A 17,691-nucleotide genomic window follows, 5' to 3' on the forward strand; every position below is an offset into this window, starting at 1 on the left:
TGGATCCAAAATACGGCATGAAAATCACTTGTTCTGGGCCTGGATTCACTGACAGGAAACCCAAGGCACTACTTATGTTTACATTACAAGTTTATGTGCTTATTCATAAAAATCCTGTAGTCAGAATGATCAGCTTGGATTGCTGATGAGGAGGATTATTTTAATTTCTTTCTGTATTTCAATTAAATGTGTGAGTATAGATTTCAGTACATTTTTTCAGTTAAAAGCACTGTGATTTATATTGCTAAAATGCTATTGCTTGCCCTGCCAAAAGCATGCATCTGGGAACATTTCTGGGTTGCTTACAGTCTTTTCTCTCTTCTTTCCGCCTCTGACTGCCAGTGCATGCTGTTGAAATAAACCAGCTACTTCAAAAGGCAGTTCCTGTTTTCTGTCTTTGTGGGTCTGGCAGTGTTTTGAGAAGTGGGGGAAGAATAGTAAGAGAATAAAGGTAGAGTCAGAGCCCATGAATAAATAAAGAGAAAAAAAAGTAATGATAAAAGAGTACACCTACCTGAGCTCCATTCTTTCTCCCAGGGTGATACCGTTTCTGGATTCATCTTAGGTTGGAGAAGTTGAGTTTCAAGGAGCCAACAGCTCTGCACAGCATCTGAATTTTGTGACCCCCATCTCTGCAAGCTCATTGTCAGACTGCACTTTCACGGCTCCTTCCAAAACAGTGCTGTGATGTGCCCGGTGTCCCCTGCTGTGACATGCCCATCCTGGCATACAGCTCTGCACAGCCACAACAGGACAGAAGAGCAGCCCTAGATTCTGATCTACAGCTGGTGTGACAGTTGCAAGGTGTCTCCTTTGTCCAGCATTTTTGATACTCTCTGAAATAGTGAGTTTCTGCAAATCTTCTCCCACACCTAAAAAAGCATCTTCACTCCTGAAGTAATTTGGCCGTGTGCTCACGCTGCTCCTTCTCTCCTCAAGACCAGAAAACCCAGAGAATTCTTGTATTATTAATGAAGGACTGTCTGCATTGCCACAGGTAATACAGTATTCACATGAGCTTCACATTCATGGAACAAAGTGATACAGAAGCAATTACACTTCTACTCTGAAAGTTACCAACAGGACTCCAAACTGAGCACAGTTGCACATGTGGATGCTCTACCATAATTCAGGTTTAGACATTAAACTGTGGGTGTAAGCTGGAGTCCATTCCCTCCTCCCCGGCCAGCTAAGAAACATACAATATAATTTATTGCACTGTTATGCTGGTGTGATTCAGCAAGTACAGAAGTCTTGCAGCTTAAGAAGTGAGGGCACATTTTCTGCTGAGTCAAGAGTTCTCTCATTAGGTGCCTGACAGCGTAATAAGGAAGAAGAAGAGAGTCAAGGCCACACAGATTGTCTTGAACAGATTTTCATCTTCCAAGTGCTTTACAAAAAGTGAATTGTAAGTAAGCATGGAAACACAATTTTCAGGAAATATTTATCGTATATTCTGAATAAGGAAAATGAAGCAGAGATGTTCAAGCAGTTTTGGCCAAGTCAGCAAAGCAAATGAGTGACAGAAAAAGGTCTAGTTCCTAATTCACCAGCATACCAGACCTTGTTCTCTGCTTTTAGACAGTAACTATCATTAAGGTTATCACCCTAGCCCAAAAGTGTCCTTGCAGTGTGATGCAAGATTTTTACAAGAAATCTAAAACCAGCTGAATCCAGCACCTCATTAAAGTTCAAAGATTAACTTGCAGATCTACACATTTTAGAGCTCTTTCAGAAGCTACTATTGATCTGTCTAAGTCTGTGTGAAAACTTAGAGGTACTAGATTCAGCAGTGTGATGGACTTCATGAGTTCTGACCTGCTCCTTGACTCGTTGCAACCAATGATGAGCACAAGTCATAATTTTCCATCCCAACCAAACGGTAAATTTCAGTGGAGATGATTCAGGTCAACATTTTTCACTCAGCAAGTGGGGTGAGCTCAGCAGGTTACAGCTCAGCTGAAGACATTATACTGTGGTAAGGTAATTGCACCCTATCACATCACTGAGAACAGACTAAAAAGGGACATTTTCTAGTTCAACCACGAGAACACACAGCAAAGAATCTAGAAGTGACACCTCCAGTGTGATCTTTTATCCTAAAAAGGTATTTTCAAATACTCTTATCACTGAAATCTCTTACTGAATAAAAAGGGGTATTCAGCAATATTAATGGTCTGACAACTCATCACATGTATGCAAGATACCTATTTTTCTTGCCTTTATATATAGGTTGAAATCTCAAATCACGTGACTCTCAATAGTGCAAGTGAAACTTTCACTCCTTGATATTATTAATACTGTTTGGTGAAAATTTCCCCAAAATTGCATGTTTAAGTAGTTGCCTTCAACATCCCCTTCAGTTCAAGAAACATCCTTCCAGCATAGTATGATGGCCAGTGACTAATAATAAATTTTAAAAATCCATTTTTTAAATTGTTTGTGTTATATATTTATGTTTTAACTCCCTCAGTCTGGACATCCAATCTACTGTTTTAAACATCTGCACATTACCACTTTCAATTTTGATTCTCATTTCTACATAGCTTGCATCACTAGAATTTGAACCAGTAATATCTGCTAGAAAAATTAATTATCTTTCAGAATTTTACAAACATGCATTTATGGTTTCCAGAACTACTAATGCTCTATCAGGAATTTGATAGCTTTGTCTTCCCATGAGAAAAGAATCTGAAAGTCTACATTACTGTGTGGACACCAGGACCATAGACACTTAAAATTCAATTTACATCCTCAGAATGGAGGTGGGGGGTAAATGGTGATTTGAAGGAGACAAATGCTATTCCAAAATGTGTAGTTTAAAAAGCTTTTTCATCTTAGATACACTTTTATATAAAAATCAAAAAGATTAAGAATGTTTACCTGATGCCAATTAGCAGAATAACTAAGAACTCGGATTATACCTCATCCAAGTACAGGAAGATTAACTAATGATACTGAAGGTAACTGATCTTACCTCACCACAAAGGACTCTCAAATCTCTTTTTGTCTAGTTTACAAGCAAGAGAAAGACAAATTGGTAGCATCTTAGCATGGTAACTGACTTAACACATGATTCTGATTGTGCTTGAGGTAGCAGGAATTGGCTTCCAACATGACTGGGAAGAGGAATTTCATGTAGTCACTTGATGTAAGATGACAGAAACAGAAACTAGGATGACTCTGAACCTATCAAAAACATGCAGCTGCTTGCAACTCAGCAGCAGTGAGATCATCAGTGGCCTAAAACACAGCTAATGAGAGCCACTCCTCTTCCCTCTTCTTTAAAAAGATGGTTTTCCTTAGACCTCAGGTTCTCAGTCTAACAGCCTTCCATAAATTCCACACCACACCCCATCCTCAGGTGTCCCCTACCACCAATGAGCCAACTGGAGATGAAGTTATGAAAGCACAGGGCCTTTTCCTGGGAGGTGCAGCCTGCCTGGTACTTCATCCTGAACTCTCAGCTCCAATTATCTCTTCATGGCACTCCAGGCTCTGTGCTACCTCAGTAGCTTCTCCCAGCCTATCTTCATCTATGTTCTCAGAAGCTCCATAAATACTTACCTCTTGGTCCACATATGCTGGTGCATCCTCACTTTTCCCTCTCTGCCTCCATCCTGCCCTCCAGTTTGCACAACGCTGTGGATGACATGCTGAGAGATGTCTTTCCCAACAGATGGGCTCACAAACAGGGAGTGAGGAAGGTGGTGGAAGAGCAGCAGCTCCCTAGCCACAGGATACCCATACACATTCACAGCAATGGGTGGCACCATGTCTATATCATTATAGGCTAAAATTTCTCTTGAAACAAAAGCTGTTATTTCTTAAAATTTGCTTGTGCTGTGTTTTTAGACTTCCTGAATTATAAGATGCAAGATACCATGCTTAAAATAGATACATCTAAGTCATTCTTCATTTCTGAAGACAAAACTGATTCCCTTCCCTCAGTACACAACTCCCCTACCTCCCCACATACAGGTGTCATTTCTTGGTCACTGGTTACTGAGGAAGCAGATTACATATTTCAAGAGTTTGATATGTACTTTCTAAGTTATGCTGCATGATGGAATTTCAATCATTAGGCACTAGGTGTTTCAGTGACATCAAAGTGTTCTTCGTCAGGAATGGAAAGAAAAAAACGAAGAAATTGCATCCAAAGGACTGGTTTCCCAATTTACCTTAGGCTAGCATTGCACTTCTACTTAATCAAAATATCCTAGAAGAGGGGGAAATGAAAGTCTACAACACAATTAACAAAAATACCCTCAGTTTGTTGCTCACAAATATTTTCTAAAAAAATCAACCCCTTATGCCAGCATTTTGGCTCACTGTGTCTACTCCTCTTTCATTAATGCTCTCTGCCGTAAGCACAACTCCTAGCTGGGGATTCCAATGCGTATGGGAGCTAGGATAAGATTCCAGATCTCAGTTGTGCTGGCATGAAGATAGGTCTCCTCAGTGATACAGAAGACAATATCCTAGGGAGACTGGAATAAGTCCTATTCCACAAAATTCAATCCAAGATGTAAGGCATATCAAGCAGCAGGTAATTACTAGCTAATGGCTGTGGATGGAAATGCAACATGGATCAGCCTAAGCATTTCATGACAAGTGACAAGACAGCTTGAAAAAAGGGAGATTTTTTCCAAAAGGATGGAAGGTGTCAAGAGCAAAGAAAAAAGGGTTACCTCTTCAGTTTGGGAGGGGCTGATTCTAGGCATTGGAGATACTTGTGGTGTTTTCAGCTGTGTACTGTTGCTGTCTGGAACAAGCTCTCTGTGGATTGACTGAATATGGTTTTGGAGTTCAGTTTCTGATTCAAACTTTACATTGCAACTAGAACAGCGAGTCTTCAGTCCCCCTGCCTTGCTTTTGTTCTCAATGGAACTCAAGTTCTCATTTTGGCCCATGCCTGGTCTGTTACTGCTTGAAGGGATGTTGACACTCGGACTACCGCTTTTACTGAGATTAACACAGCTAGCACACAGACCATATGGCAGACCGTTGATGTCAAGTTTCACTAAATCCTGTTTCGAACGGAATTCCTTCAGGCAAGATGCACACTTGTACAGTTTCTGCAGATGCTGTGCACGTCCCGTGGACTGCACAGCAGAACCATTTCCAGTTTTCTGCATATGAAACGTGCCATGGATTTTCAGTTCCAGCGTGGAGGTCACTGTCTGCATGCACACCACACAGCGGAACCCCGTCAAGGAGTTCCTCAGGTCAGGGTGCATTTGGCAATGCTCTAAAAATTCCTCCTCACTCTGGAGGGGCATCTTGCAAATCCTGCAGTTTCCAGTGTCCAAGCTCTTACTATGTGTGACCTTATGTTCAGTAAGAGTCAGAAGAGACGGAAACCGCTCTCCACAGATTGGGCACATATAGTGTTTCACTGGTCCCAAGTGTGTCTGCATGTGCTCTCGAAGCCCATTTTCAGAGAAGAATGTTCGAGAACACACATTACACTTGTAATTCCCTTTAATGAGCTCAGCCTTTTTCTTCACTATGGCACTTTCTCCAGGTCGAATGTTGTGGTCTCGCAGCTGGTGATTCTGCAGGAGAGTCTCCATGGTGTAAGCTGCACCACAAATGTCACAGCCATACATAGGCTCAGATGTGTCCACATCTTCTTCACTGCCATCGTGGCTGTTATGGGACTCCTGGCTATTTGTCAACAAGGTCTGGAGTTCCACTTCCTCTTTCTGAACTTGCTCAGATGCCCCATTCGTTCCACAGTTTGGAGTTTTCGTTTCAAAAACACAATGTTTTTCCCTCAAGTGCTTCTCCAGCAAGATGATAGCATGGAAAGCCTTGCTGCAGAACTTGCAGTTGTACTTCTTGCTGTGTGTAGTGATGTGACACTGCAGCTCCACCTCCGTACCAAAGGATTCACCGCAGAAGATGCACTTGTGTACTTTGCCTTGGTTCTCCAGGTGGTTGTGTTTCACATGAAGCTGTAGGTCAGTCTCGTTGCGGAAATCCCAGTTGCAAGACGTACATCTGTACACCTTCTTCTCATTGCTGTGCTTCACAGCCAAGTGCAGCTGAATGGAGACTTTGGAGTCAAAAACCTCTTGGCACAAGGTGCAGCGGAAGAACACGAATGTATGCATGTCTAGTAGGTGTTTCTGCAAGTCATCCACAGAAGTAAACTGCTTGTCACAGCTTTCACAGATGTAGTAGGTTGAGGTGATCATGAAATGAATGGTAACATGCTTCAGCAGTGACTCCTGATTTGGAAATTCCTTGTTGCACTGAGGGCAGGTCAGTTTTGGCAGGACAGTGTCAAGATGTGTTTTCAAATGAGTCTGAAAACCATCCAAGGAAGTATACTTAGCACCACACTGATTACAAATATATTCCCCGGCAGGACGAGGAGGAGCACCTCCAACTGCCTGCATCATCTTTAAAGAGGTCTGCTCAATGGCTACAGGAGATAATGGACTCATGGCTCTGGACTTTTTCCCATTGTGGATGTAATTCAGCGCCAAAGGAATGTTCTTATGGTTCTCCTTGATATGCTTGTTCAGTTTAAGAACACTATTAAATATTGGAGAATTGGTACAGTACGAACAAGAATACACTTCCACCACTGGATCTTTTGGGGTTCCGAGCACAGGAGAACCAAAACGGGAACTGCTAAGATCACAATGGACTTGTCTAATATGCTCTTCCAGGGAAGAATCTGTAAGAAATCCCATGTAGCAATGGGGACAAAAGAATGCATTACTGTCCTTAGCAGCAGGGTTGGCAAATCCATGAGAACATCGGATGTGTTCCTGAAGGGTGTTGAGGTCATTGAACACTTCAGAGCAGAAGTTGCACTGGTAGACCATGGCAGGCATGGTAGAAACAATCAGTGCTGGGTCTGGAGCTTCATGGACTTGCTTAAGATGTTCATTCAGATTGTAGAGAGATGGCAATACCTCCAAACAATACTGACAGATATGGGCTTGTTCGGGTTTATCTAAATGCATAGTTTTCAGGTGTATCTGCAAAACTGCAAGGCTGGAAAACAACTGTTTGTTGCAATAAATGCAGCTATAAGTCACTTTTGCCTGCTTACTTGAAGGACCAGTGATATCTGGCACTTGCTGAGCTGCCCTCTTCCTTCCGCGACCTTTTGGTATAGGAGGAGCCGTTTCCACCATGGTTGAGCTATCCACCGAGAGATTTGAATCTGGGGTAGTGCTAGAGACTGATGTGTACCCCACAGTTACCAAAGACGGGCTGTTGCTGTGGTTGCACGACTCTGGCTGCTGGTGACTGTCCATGTGGCTGTACAGCTCCTCCACAGTGTGAAAGTTCTCAGAGCAAATGCTGCATGAATTCTTCTTCTCACCATTATGAGCCTGCTCCATGTGATTTACTAGGGACGTTTCCTCTACAAAGAGTTCATGACAGTAAACACACTGAAGAGCAGATCGGTCTTCATTAGGGGAACACTCAGGGTGACATTCTGCAATGTGCTTCTGAAGATCTTCAGGAAAATCAAAGCCTTCTTCGCACTGGCTGCATTTCTGAGTGTCTTTCATTTTCCAGTCCTCCATCCGGGAAGCAGACTGGGAGCCATCTTTGTTCCTCTCGTGAACCTGCATGTGTCCATGCAGTGAACTAGATGACAGGAACCCACGTCTACAAATGGCACACTTATATGGCTTGTTGGACGTATGAGTCTTTAAGTGAATTTTCAGATGATCGCTCCTTGAGAAGGCCGCATCACACTCGCTGCAGTGATACTTCTTGTCTCCTGTATGAAGCTTTATGTGGCGGTCCCTGCTCCGTTTGTGTTTGAAGAGGCGGCTGCAATACGTGCATTTGAAAGGGAGCTTGTCACTGTGACTCTGTTCGTGGTGCTTTAAGTAGCTGAGGCGGCTGAACGACTTGTCACAGAACTGGCACGGATAGGGTAAACCTGGGCCTCCTTCCTCTTCTCCAAAATCACAGCCTTCTCCATGGCTCGGGGAAGTCTGATCCTTGCTAGAAGGCGATGATGCTGGCCATGAGCAAGAGGGGTCATCCTCAACATCCACTCCGTCTGAAATGAGAAAGAAACATGCCCACAAGCTTAATCCCAAGAGTAAAAAGGATCTAGAAAATGCTTAAGAATAACGCAGGACTGCTACTCCTAAATAGCAAAAACACTAAACTCGACTAGAACATTTCTTACACTGATATCAACAGTTTCAAGACCACATTTATTTTTATCATACTGTAAAACATTAGAAGTTATTAAATAGTTCTGTGCCTATATTAACTTTTTATTGCTTTTTTATCATTCTTTCTCAGTTGCAGGATATGTATTATACATTGACAATTTTATTAAAATGCATATTTTAATATATTTAATGTTTCTTTTGTATCCATTGTAAAATTATTTGCCTATTATGTGAGCATCAGAAGAATCAAAGGAAAGGAGAAAGTATTACAGGAATGCTTTAAAATGAACACAGTCAACCCACATGCCCAATATTTGCTGAAAAGATTTGCCCTGCTTTGCCACAGGTTTGTGATATTTTTTTCTTTTGAAACTCATTCTGAACACAGGAATCTTTTAAAGGCTATTTCTGAGACAGACTTGGGTGTTATTCTAAACAATAATAGGAAAAATTACAAGGGAGGAACAGGACAACAATATAAACAATGATGTTTTCTCTAATAAAGTGCAACCAGATTTCTCCAATAATGATACAATTCAGTTTCTAAAAGCTGGCAGCTGGATCATTAAATGTTCAAAACAATCTAACAAACCAACAAGCAGGATCAAGGAAAATGGGAAAGTGTCACAAGGGTCAGCCATGAACAGCATTTTTTTTTTTTTAAGTTCAAGAGGTTGCCCACCATTTCTTCCTTTTTTGCAAAGGCCTCAGCCAGCTGAACTTCCTCAGTACAGCAGAACCTGTACTGTAAGGTGATCACAGACAAAGCAACTTGTAAAAAACTGGAAACAGGAAAAATGACAAACATTTATGGTAAAAGCTGAAAGATTTACGAGTTACCAGGAAAAGACAAAGCAGAAATGCTGGCCAGATAATAAACAGACTAGTTATCTATGGTATTACCTCATCTCTAAACAGGGTAAGTTGTAAATATTTTTTTCAAGAGATGTGCTGTCCAGTTTTTGCACCTTTTGTTTTAAATGTAGATGACTATACTTCAATGATCATACTCATATTAACCTAAAACTTCTTTAAAAAAATAAAATAATGTTTCAAAGATCACTCTACATCAAAAAATTCTTCCATTCCTTTCCAGGGGCAATGCTTGAGGTTTTTTTTTCCTTTTAAAAGTAAAACTACAGAAAAAAGATACAATAAACCCTTGAAAAAATATCTTTCTGAAGGTATTCTTGCAAAGTAGCAAGTTTCCTAACATCTTCAGCCTTCTCTCAAGAAATTTACTACAACATCACAAAAGTTAGAACTGACCTATATTATATAAACAAATTCCAAGCCTGCTTACTTTAAGTTAAAGAGATTTTACTAGATTATCAACCTCTTGCTTATCCACAGGAAACAGATGAGGATTCATTCCTTTCCTGCATCTAGAAACTGATGACAACGCCATCTCACTATCAATGCCAGATGGCAACCATCTAACTCTGAGAAAACAACCAAACACCATTGCTGGATGCCTGCCCATTGACACAATGCTTTTCAGGATAACTTGGAAACTGCATGGGTTTTTATCCTCTTGTTTACATCTTGGAGAAGAGGGTTTCACAAATTAAACACACCTTTTGCACACACACACACACACACACACACACACAAATGCTGTACATCTGTAATTACCTACATACAAATCTTCATTACTGGTATGTAGTTAAATAACAAAATCAACTCCTGGCCTGAGTGCCATGTTTTTGAACCAGAAACAATGCTGTTTGTTTATAGAAAAAAAAAGGAAACATAAAAATCCTCCCTTCCAGAAAAAGTAGCGTCATATGCTAAAATGCTTCCCAATGTGCAAAATTCCTCATTGTCATACATACTAAATGAAATCAGTCAGGTGAGTTTTTAAGATGGTACATTAATGACTGCAATATTCACAGGGGACTTTTAATGTAAATCTGTGTACTGCCCTTTCGAATTGCTGGATTTGAATCTAAAACTGGAAATGATCAAAACAGTGGAACAAGCATTTACAGAAAAATATGTTAAGGTTTTCTCCAGTTCTAAATTTAATATTAAATGCATCTTTCCAGCTAGGTCTTTTAAATGGGAAAACCTTTTGTTCTTTAAAAATCCAATATATTTCTGACATACACCCACTGATGGCAGATAAACAGGAATTTATGTCAAGCAACCGAGTGAAGAAAAATAGTCTGTGACTGCCTAGGCAACATATTTTGTAACCAAATTTAGTATTAAAATGTATATCCTAAGGAGAAATGATATATTATTGTATAAATGTTTAGAGGAATATATAGTAAGTGTTATAAATAGTGTACCATCACTGACATAGCAGTAAATCACATCCTTTTTGTGGCCACTGCCTGCCCGGTTTTACCTATTACAACCATTCCCCCCGGCTCGTGGATCCCAGCAGGCTGTCGGGCTGGCAGCAGGGTCAGGATCAAGCGTGGAATGTGACCATGGCATAAGCAATGGCAGCCCCTTTCCCCCACTCAATTTTTCTTGTTTGCCTGGGATTCTCCTCAGCTTTTTTACAAGGGTAAGGAAAGCTGAGGAGGAAGAATGTGACCATAGCACAGAGACAGTGCTTGCTTTCCAGCCGGCAAATGGAAATGTGTGCCACTTTGCCGTTGCGTTTTTTTAATCAGAGCCCATACTAATTCTACAGAGCAATTCCCTTTGTGCAAAAGGGAGAAGAGCAAGCCACTTACAAGTCAGATTTGTGTCCTTTTAACTTGAGAAGTGAAAATCTTTCAATCTCTCAGAGCTACGCAAGGCAGGGGGAATTCCCAAGGCGGAGGACAACAGGATTTTCCTGAGTACAAGCCTAAAAATGTCACCAACATGCTTTCCCGACTCTCCCCAGCCCCAGGCATGGCAGAGCAGAGGACAGCCTGTGTGGAAGGGGTACTGGTGGCTGGCCACATGCTCTGGAAGGAGGGACCCTGGGCTGTCCTCACACAAAGGGCTCCAAAGGCCAAGCCCATCAGCTTTCAGTGACCCACAGAAAGGCTTTTGAAACTGTCCTTCTGCAACAAGGAAAATGTTTCCCTGCAGTGAATTTTGCTGTGCAGACTCCAACCTGAACACTGGGAACATTGTGTGCAATGGACTCTTGTGCCAGTTGAGCTGGGTGGGAATGGATCTGGGGACAGCAACCAGGGTAACTACTGGACTAAGGATTACTGCTACAGTGGGACTTGAGTGATAGCAATGCCTGTCCTGCCATCCCTCCACCCTTCCCCACAAGGCTGCTGCCCCATAAAGTTAAGGTGCAACCACTAAGAGCATCTCCCTCAGAATGGCAGCAAAGTGTGACTTGCTGCTCTACACTGAGGCTACTCCACGTGCACAGACACAAGGTGAACAAGCCTTGGCCCTCAAAACTGTGATGGAGGAGCTGAACTTGAGGTCTCCACAGAGAGCCAGACTCCACTCCAGCTTTCCCAGCAGTTCTCACTACAGAGCCAGCTCTGCTCTGGGGGTAAAGTTTGACCTGCTGTCAGGGTAAAGGGCTTCAAACCCCTTTTCACCCATCACTCTCATAGAAAATGCAGCTTGCTGCTACTCTGCACATAGCTGCCTGTATATAAATCTGCAGACACCTACACACTGAGCTATATGTCAACATTACAAATCTGATCTTTAATGTTATAACAAGCTGTTTTAAAATACTCTGGACCAAGTTCAGATGCACACATACAAGTTCCCAGGAGTGGTACACATCTATCTGAGGGCAGAATGGGGCTCCAGGTACTTGACAGAGTGTTTATGGAGTTTTAAAATATATTTTCTGTATCGACATTTTTTTTTCCTTCAGCACTCACTAAGTGCTACTTACTGTAAATGCCTTTTTTGTGTTATGGCAAGTATTCTGAGTTTCAGTGTGATGCACTTAACATGTCCATGTAAATTTTTAATTTTTGGAACCAGTCACTTCACACTCACTGACTCTAAGAAAGCTTTAGCACTCACAACCAAAAAACTTCTCTGAAAATCAGCTACAAGGCCTAAAAGTCTATTTAAAGATGCAAATGTGTGTGAATAGTTAGTGCAGATGTTTTTCTACAGCAACTGTACTTGCTGAGTTTCACCATTTCCATAAAGCACATTAAAACAAGTGTGTGAACACTCTGAGATGAAAGTACCAAGCACTCCTGAGACTTCCAGTGGAAAGTAGAGCTGCCTGACTTTTCTCCAAGCAGACAGGAATGCCCATGATTCAGCAGCCTGAGTAAATAAAAGAGGTCCTTATTTCCTAATTCTGCTGGCTGGCCACACTGCAGCAGTCTCTGTGCTGCTGCCAAAGGGGATGCAAAACTGGAACTACACCCAGCAGCTGAAGGACTGTCTTTGTTAGCCAGCCAGGCCTTCCTGACCATCTTCTGGCAACAAAACTATCGTATCCTGCAAGGAAGACCTCCATCTCAGGCTTGATAATTCTCTAGTCTGTCTAATAGGACAAACCAACAAATTTTGCCTCGTCTGTGTTGGAGGAGGACAGCTGGAAATTCAGTTAGCAGCAGAGTAACACCTGTTCAGTAGTATTGATGGGGAAAGTGCTCACCAACAGAAAAGTGAAGCAATACCAGGAGTTATGCCGTGAAAGGGGGGGAGGAAGGGGGAAGCACAAGAGCACAAAAGCACCTCTGTGGAGTTAGCAGCCAGCCACTCATGTGCCAACCCCAGCAGACACAAGGTCTTAAAATGATCCTACCCCTAGTGCTGCTGACTGAATTAACAGAACTGCTTCAGAAATATGTTACTTAGTCATCAGGAAGGTCTATGACATACATATGCTTTTGCTGGAGTAGACTTCAGGGTACTTACTTTATCATGGCTTATTTTTCTGTATGATTTAAACTTGTTTTTGCTGCCACTAGACAAATGGCCACATTCCTAAAGCAAATGTCAGCTAACCTTTATGTGCCATAATACATAGGGGCCTCTGATAGAACAGAGTTTACACATATGAACAAATTAATATTTTCAATATCCTGTAAGTAGCAGTTTTCCATTTTCCCCATTTTGCTGCTCAAGTAACGGGGACAGACAAGCTGGAATGCTTTGCCTCAGGTTACAAATGTAATCTGTGAGAAGGAGGAAACAGAACCTGCATCTCCCCAGTCTGAGAAATTCTGCAAGAATAATTCCTTCTCCCATGAAACACAGAGCTGGAAAAATGCTTAAACTGCTGGATTTGACCAAAGAGAAAGCCCAGCAGTTGAGATGGACAGACACCCCCCAGTCCTGGGTCCTGCTGATATGGTCTCACTACTTTTCTGCCATAACAATAATGACAGACTGGTGACACAACCATCCCCCAGGAACCCATCCAAAGCACTAAATAGCAAGGTTTCTTTAACAGGTAAAAAATAATTAGTATTATAAAATAATACTAATTTTATAATTAGTAAAATATTTTACTAATTATTTTAGTAAAATAATACTAATAATTTAGTATTTTATTTTACTAAAATAATTAGTAAAAACTAATGTTTTTAGTATCTATTATCATCCTATGTAACTTTTATTATTAAATGTAATAAAAGTTACATAGGATGATAATAGATACTAAAAACAAAAATCAACTACACCAGGCAGCAGCACATAAACCTGTGTATTCCATACTGCCACAGGCACATGGGTTGTGAATGCACATGTATGCATTTATGCATTGGGTTGTTATGTAGCTATTATTTGTTGTCCTACCTACCAGTTCATATGCCAGTCCAGAGACTTAGATGTGCTTATACACAGGTATTGAAAAGGATGAAAAACTCATACAAATGTACAGCATTGCTAATTTACCAGACAGCATGCCACAAGGTAGAACATGATTTGTAAGAAAGAAAGGACTAAATAGCAGGTAGGTAGGTCAGTTAACTGGATGTATGATAAGGCTCCACAGTTTTAAATCCTTGCATTTTTGTGTAGGTAATTGAGTGGAGTGGTTATTATATATCATATAGTTTAGTTGTAATGGCCATTTCAGGTTTTAGTGCTGGCCACATTTTATATTATTACCACCACTAATTGTCTGCAGGGCTACCCTGAAAATGAGTTAAGGAATCTTAAGGGAATATGCAGGTGTGAATAAACAGCAAATGAAGAGGTTAGATATTGCTGAAATAAAACAATATTGTGCTGTGTGCTGAATAGATCTAAATAACTAGAAGATCAAAGGACAGTGTTTAACGATTAACATGGCTTCAGTGATGGTCTAACATACATGTCACTGAAAGAAGATATAGTTTTGAAGTTTTTAATAGAAGGTAGGACTAGTCTTTAATTAATTTTAAGTAAAATATACATTATTACATAACATTCTCTGCTTACTTTCAAGAGAAATGTACACAGTTTTGGAAAAGCTGAAACTTTAATATAATCATCACATTTTTTTCACATCAGTGACCCCACATTAAACTCACTCATTTGTCTCATAACTTATTAAATGGCTTGAAAACTAATACTCTGTAAGGAGCATTCAAAAGAGAAATGTGAACTTTAAAAATTATTTATAATTTACAGATGTTTTTTAAAATCTATCAATATTTCAAAACTGTTTTGGGAGCACCAATTAAATAAGTTAACAGTTAGATTGCTGGGGGGGAAACATACAGGGGTTTCTGACCAAAAGAACTTAGACAGCTGCTAGGGAGGTTTCCCGATTTTAAATTTCATAACCAGAGGAAAGGCAGCTCCTAGAAACAACAAATAAGTCACTTTAATACCTCACAGGAAAAACCTGCTTGCTTTTATAAAATGCCTTTAATGCTTACATAAGTAGTTAACATTCCTGTATTGCTCTCCTAAGGTAACCTAAGGCTCCAGCTCCATTATGTCTTCTTCAGAAGACATATTACCATTACATATGTAAAGAGGAGCATAAATGTTTTCCTTGATTGTTGCTTAAAGTTCATTTGAACAGACGGAGCCCAATGAATTCCATCTTCTGCAGCCAAATTAAAGAAAATGTAAGCAGTTCATATTCTGCTCCACCTTTCAAATCATACACAAAACTCAATTTGCAGCTAGAAGAAAACAGAGCTACCCTTCTGCTTGTTTGAGGAAGCTGGCATTTTGTGCCTCTATAGGCAAAGAGAAAGCTTAAGTAATTTTCCACACTCCTGTACATATAACTAATGACAGTCACCATCCTCACAGCTTATTATACTGCTTTACATAATTGGGAATCTCATGTCACACAATTAATTTACAGGGGTTGTTTAGTTGTGACTGTACAAGCACTAAGCGATTCAAATTAGCTCATTTGTCCACTGCTTAAATGTGACAAACACATTTACACTGTATTTCTTCCCCTGTTAAGTTGCTGTTTCTTTTAGTCTTTGTTTTTGTTTGTTTGTACAGTATGAGTCAGAGACCACCAGGCTTGTTCCATCTGAAGTTAGGGTTAGGAAAAAAAACACCCTGAGAATAATTGCATTTAAAATCAAGATAATGGCAGAGCAAAAGCCCATTCAGATACTCCAGCAAACTTGCACATAATAATGATCTCCTAAGAACCTGTATATTAACAACCTCATGTACTAAAAGTAGTGATTCAGCCAATCAGGTTTTTGCTAGAGAATAATTAATATAATTTGTTGTGCCAATAACAGTATTTGTACTGCTTATTAAGAACAGCAAATGACTAGGGGATAACAGTTCAGGGCTCTTCACTGGACCCCAGTATTTCCCTCTGCCTTCTGTTTTCACTGGGTTGTGCCCTCCCCCAGGCAACAACATGAATAGGACCAAAAGCCCTTTCTCTCCAATCTTCCCCCATGCTGCAGCTCCTTTTGAAAGCCTGAGAGACAGCAGTGCCTGTAATGCAGTCCCAGTCAAACTTTCAAAATATATAAGCATTAAAATGAGCTGCCAGTTTCTTTCTTTCCCGGGTCACAACATAAGGAGTGTGCCTTAAGTCAGAGAAATGTTATTATTTCTCTTTCCTTCCCAAAATCAAATGGTCCAGAAGATCAGGCCCTAAGAGCTGAAGGAGACCCCGCTTCACAGCTGCCCTCTAAGTCCCCAGTCCCACACAGCTGCAGGACCCTGCAGGGAGAAGGGCAGGCTGTCAAAAAGTCCTTAGCTGGAGGCTCAGACAAAAGATGGAGCCTCTGGGCGGGATTTGCAAGCATAATCCCCTGAGATGACAAACATCACCTTGGGTCCTGATTGGAGTATCTCCCTTCTTTCAGTTAATCTAGAGTTTAACCATGAAGGTCCCCCATTTTTTATCACTTATGCCTGTCTGTCCCACTTGCGCCTGCATTTCAACCACCCCAATTCTTTGCCTCATTGCCTTTAGATAGAACAGCAACAGCAAGACAGTTAGGAGGGGCCTTAACTAGGACAGAAAAGAAGGAAGGCAATGTGTGGAGAAGCAAAAGAAAAAAATACAGGGTATAGAAATACAGCAAAAGAAGGGATTCAATAATTGCATCTGAAAGAAACCCAGGCAAAGATATACAAAAATATTTTCAAGGAAATGGAAAGTAAAAGGAAATTAAGATCAAGCAAAAGCAGTGTAGGCCGTTAACGCTTTCAAAAACACATCAGTGTTATTTTACAGTGTGCTAGAATTAAATACAGTAAATAAACACAGGACTGCTTATTTCTTAGAATGACAGAAATGTGGTGGAGGTCTTATTTACACAGGTGAAAACTCCTGGACCTAGATCTGCAAAGGGACCTAGGTGTCTCCAGGAGTCCAAGAAGCAAAGAAGGCAGGATTCATGGGGCCCTGGGGGGAAACCAGGAAAAGGTCTGCAGCCTCGCAGCTTGGGCACTCAGCTGGGAAAGGGGAGTACTGGGCTCTCTATACATTAAAGAGGCACTGGATAAAACAAAAATAAACTTAAGCATGAGTTCCAGAGTGCAAGAACCTTTGGACTAAATGAGCATGCTGCTCCACAGGGTAACAAGTTCCTCCTCAAATGTGCTCGTACCAGTTCTATGAATAGGATACTCTTTCCTTCAGCCCAGCTTCCAGGAGATGGGACTTGGGACAACATAAGACCCTCTGCTCAAAGGCAGGAAACCTGGCTTTCAATCCCTTGAGTATCAGGATACTCAGAGAACTGAATCAAGACCTCATGCCATGTAATACTTTACCTACTTAGCGCCTAGGCAGGGAAGACAGGAACACAGCATTTTCTGCTGAAAGTGCCCTACACTTGGACTGGGCTTAGTAAGACACTCTCCATGCAGCAGGCTGATCAAAGGCAGCAGGTACCCAGATGTTCACACTAGGATGGTTTGCACAAACTATCAAACCACAGCAACCTGAGAAATTTTCATGAAAAGAAGAGGTGCCTACCAAGGTGGGGTAAACCCAGGGAGGTAAGTTTTGGATAACCAATTCTATTTACCTTCTTATAGTCCATCTATATCCCATTTTAGGCTCTCCTGTTTTAGATCTGACTGTTAGTGCAGATGTGCTGCACAGCTGTTAAAAAAGATGTCCTGGGGCAAAGGTAACCTTGCTTATTTCAACAGGATGGCAGCCAAATGCTTACACCAACTCTAGTGCAGCATAGCC

At 41.0% G+C, this 17,691-nt stretch overlaps 1 protein-coding gene across 21 annotated transcripts in view; it reads right to left on the reverse strand.

Annotated features, from left to right (window-relative positions):
* The window catches only part of ZNF521 (zinc finger protein 521), a 231,046-nt gene that overhangs the window by 129,703 nt on the left and 83,652 nt on the right, over positions 1–17,691 (reverse strand). For 19 of the 21 annotated variants that reach the window (XM_050971083.1, XM_050971099.1, XM_050971098.1 and 16 more), the window contains one exon: positions 4,692–8,044. In XM_050971083.1, the coding sequence (XP_050827040.1) occupies positions 4,692–8,044 (3,353 nt within the window). Of the gene's footprint in view, positions 1–228; positions 934–4,691; positions 8,045–17,691 lie in introns of those variants that run through there. The other 2 variants (XR_007776900.1, XM_050971085.1) reach the window with 2 other exon arrangements.

The sequence above is a fragment of the Serinus canaria genome, chromosome 2, assembly GCF_022539315.1.
Source record: "Serinus canaria isolate serCan28SL12 chromosome 2, serCan2020, whole genome shotgun sequence".
Lineage (NCBI taxonomy): Eukaryota > Metazoa > Chordata > Aves > Passeriformes > Fringillidae > Serinus > Serinus canaria.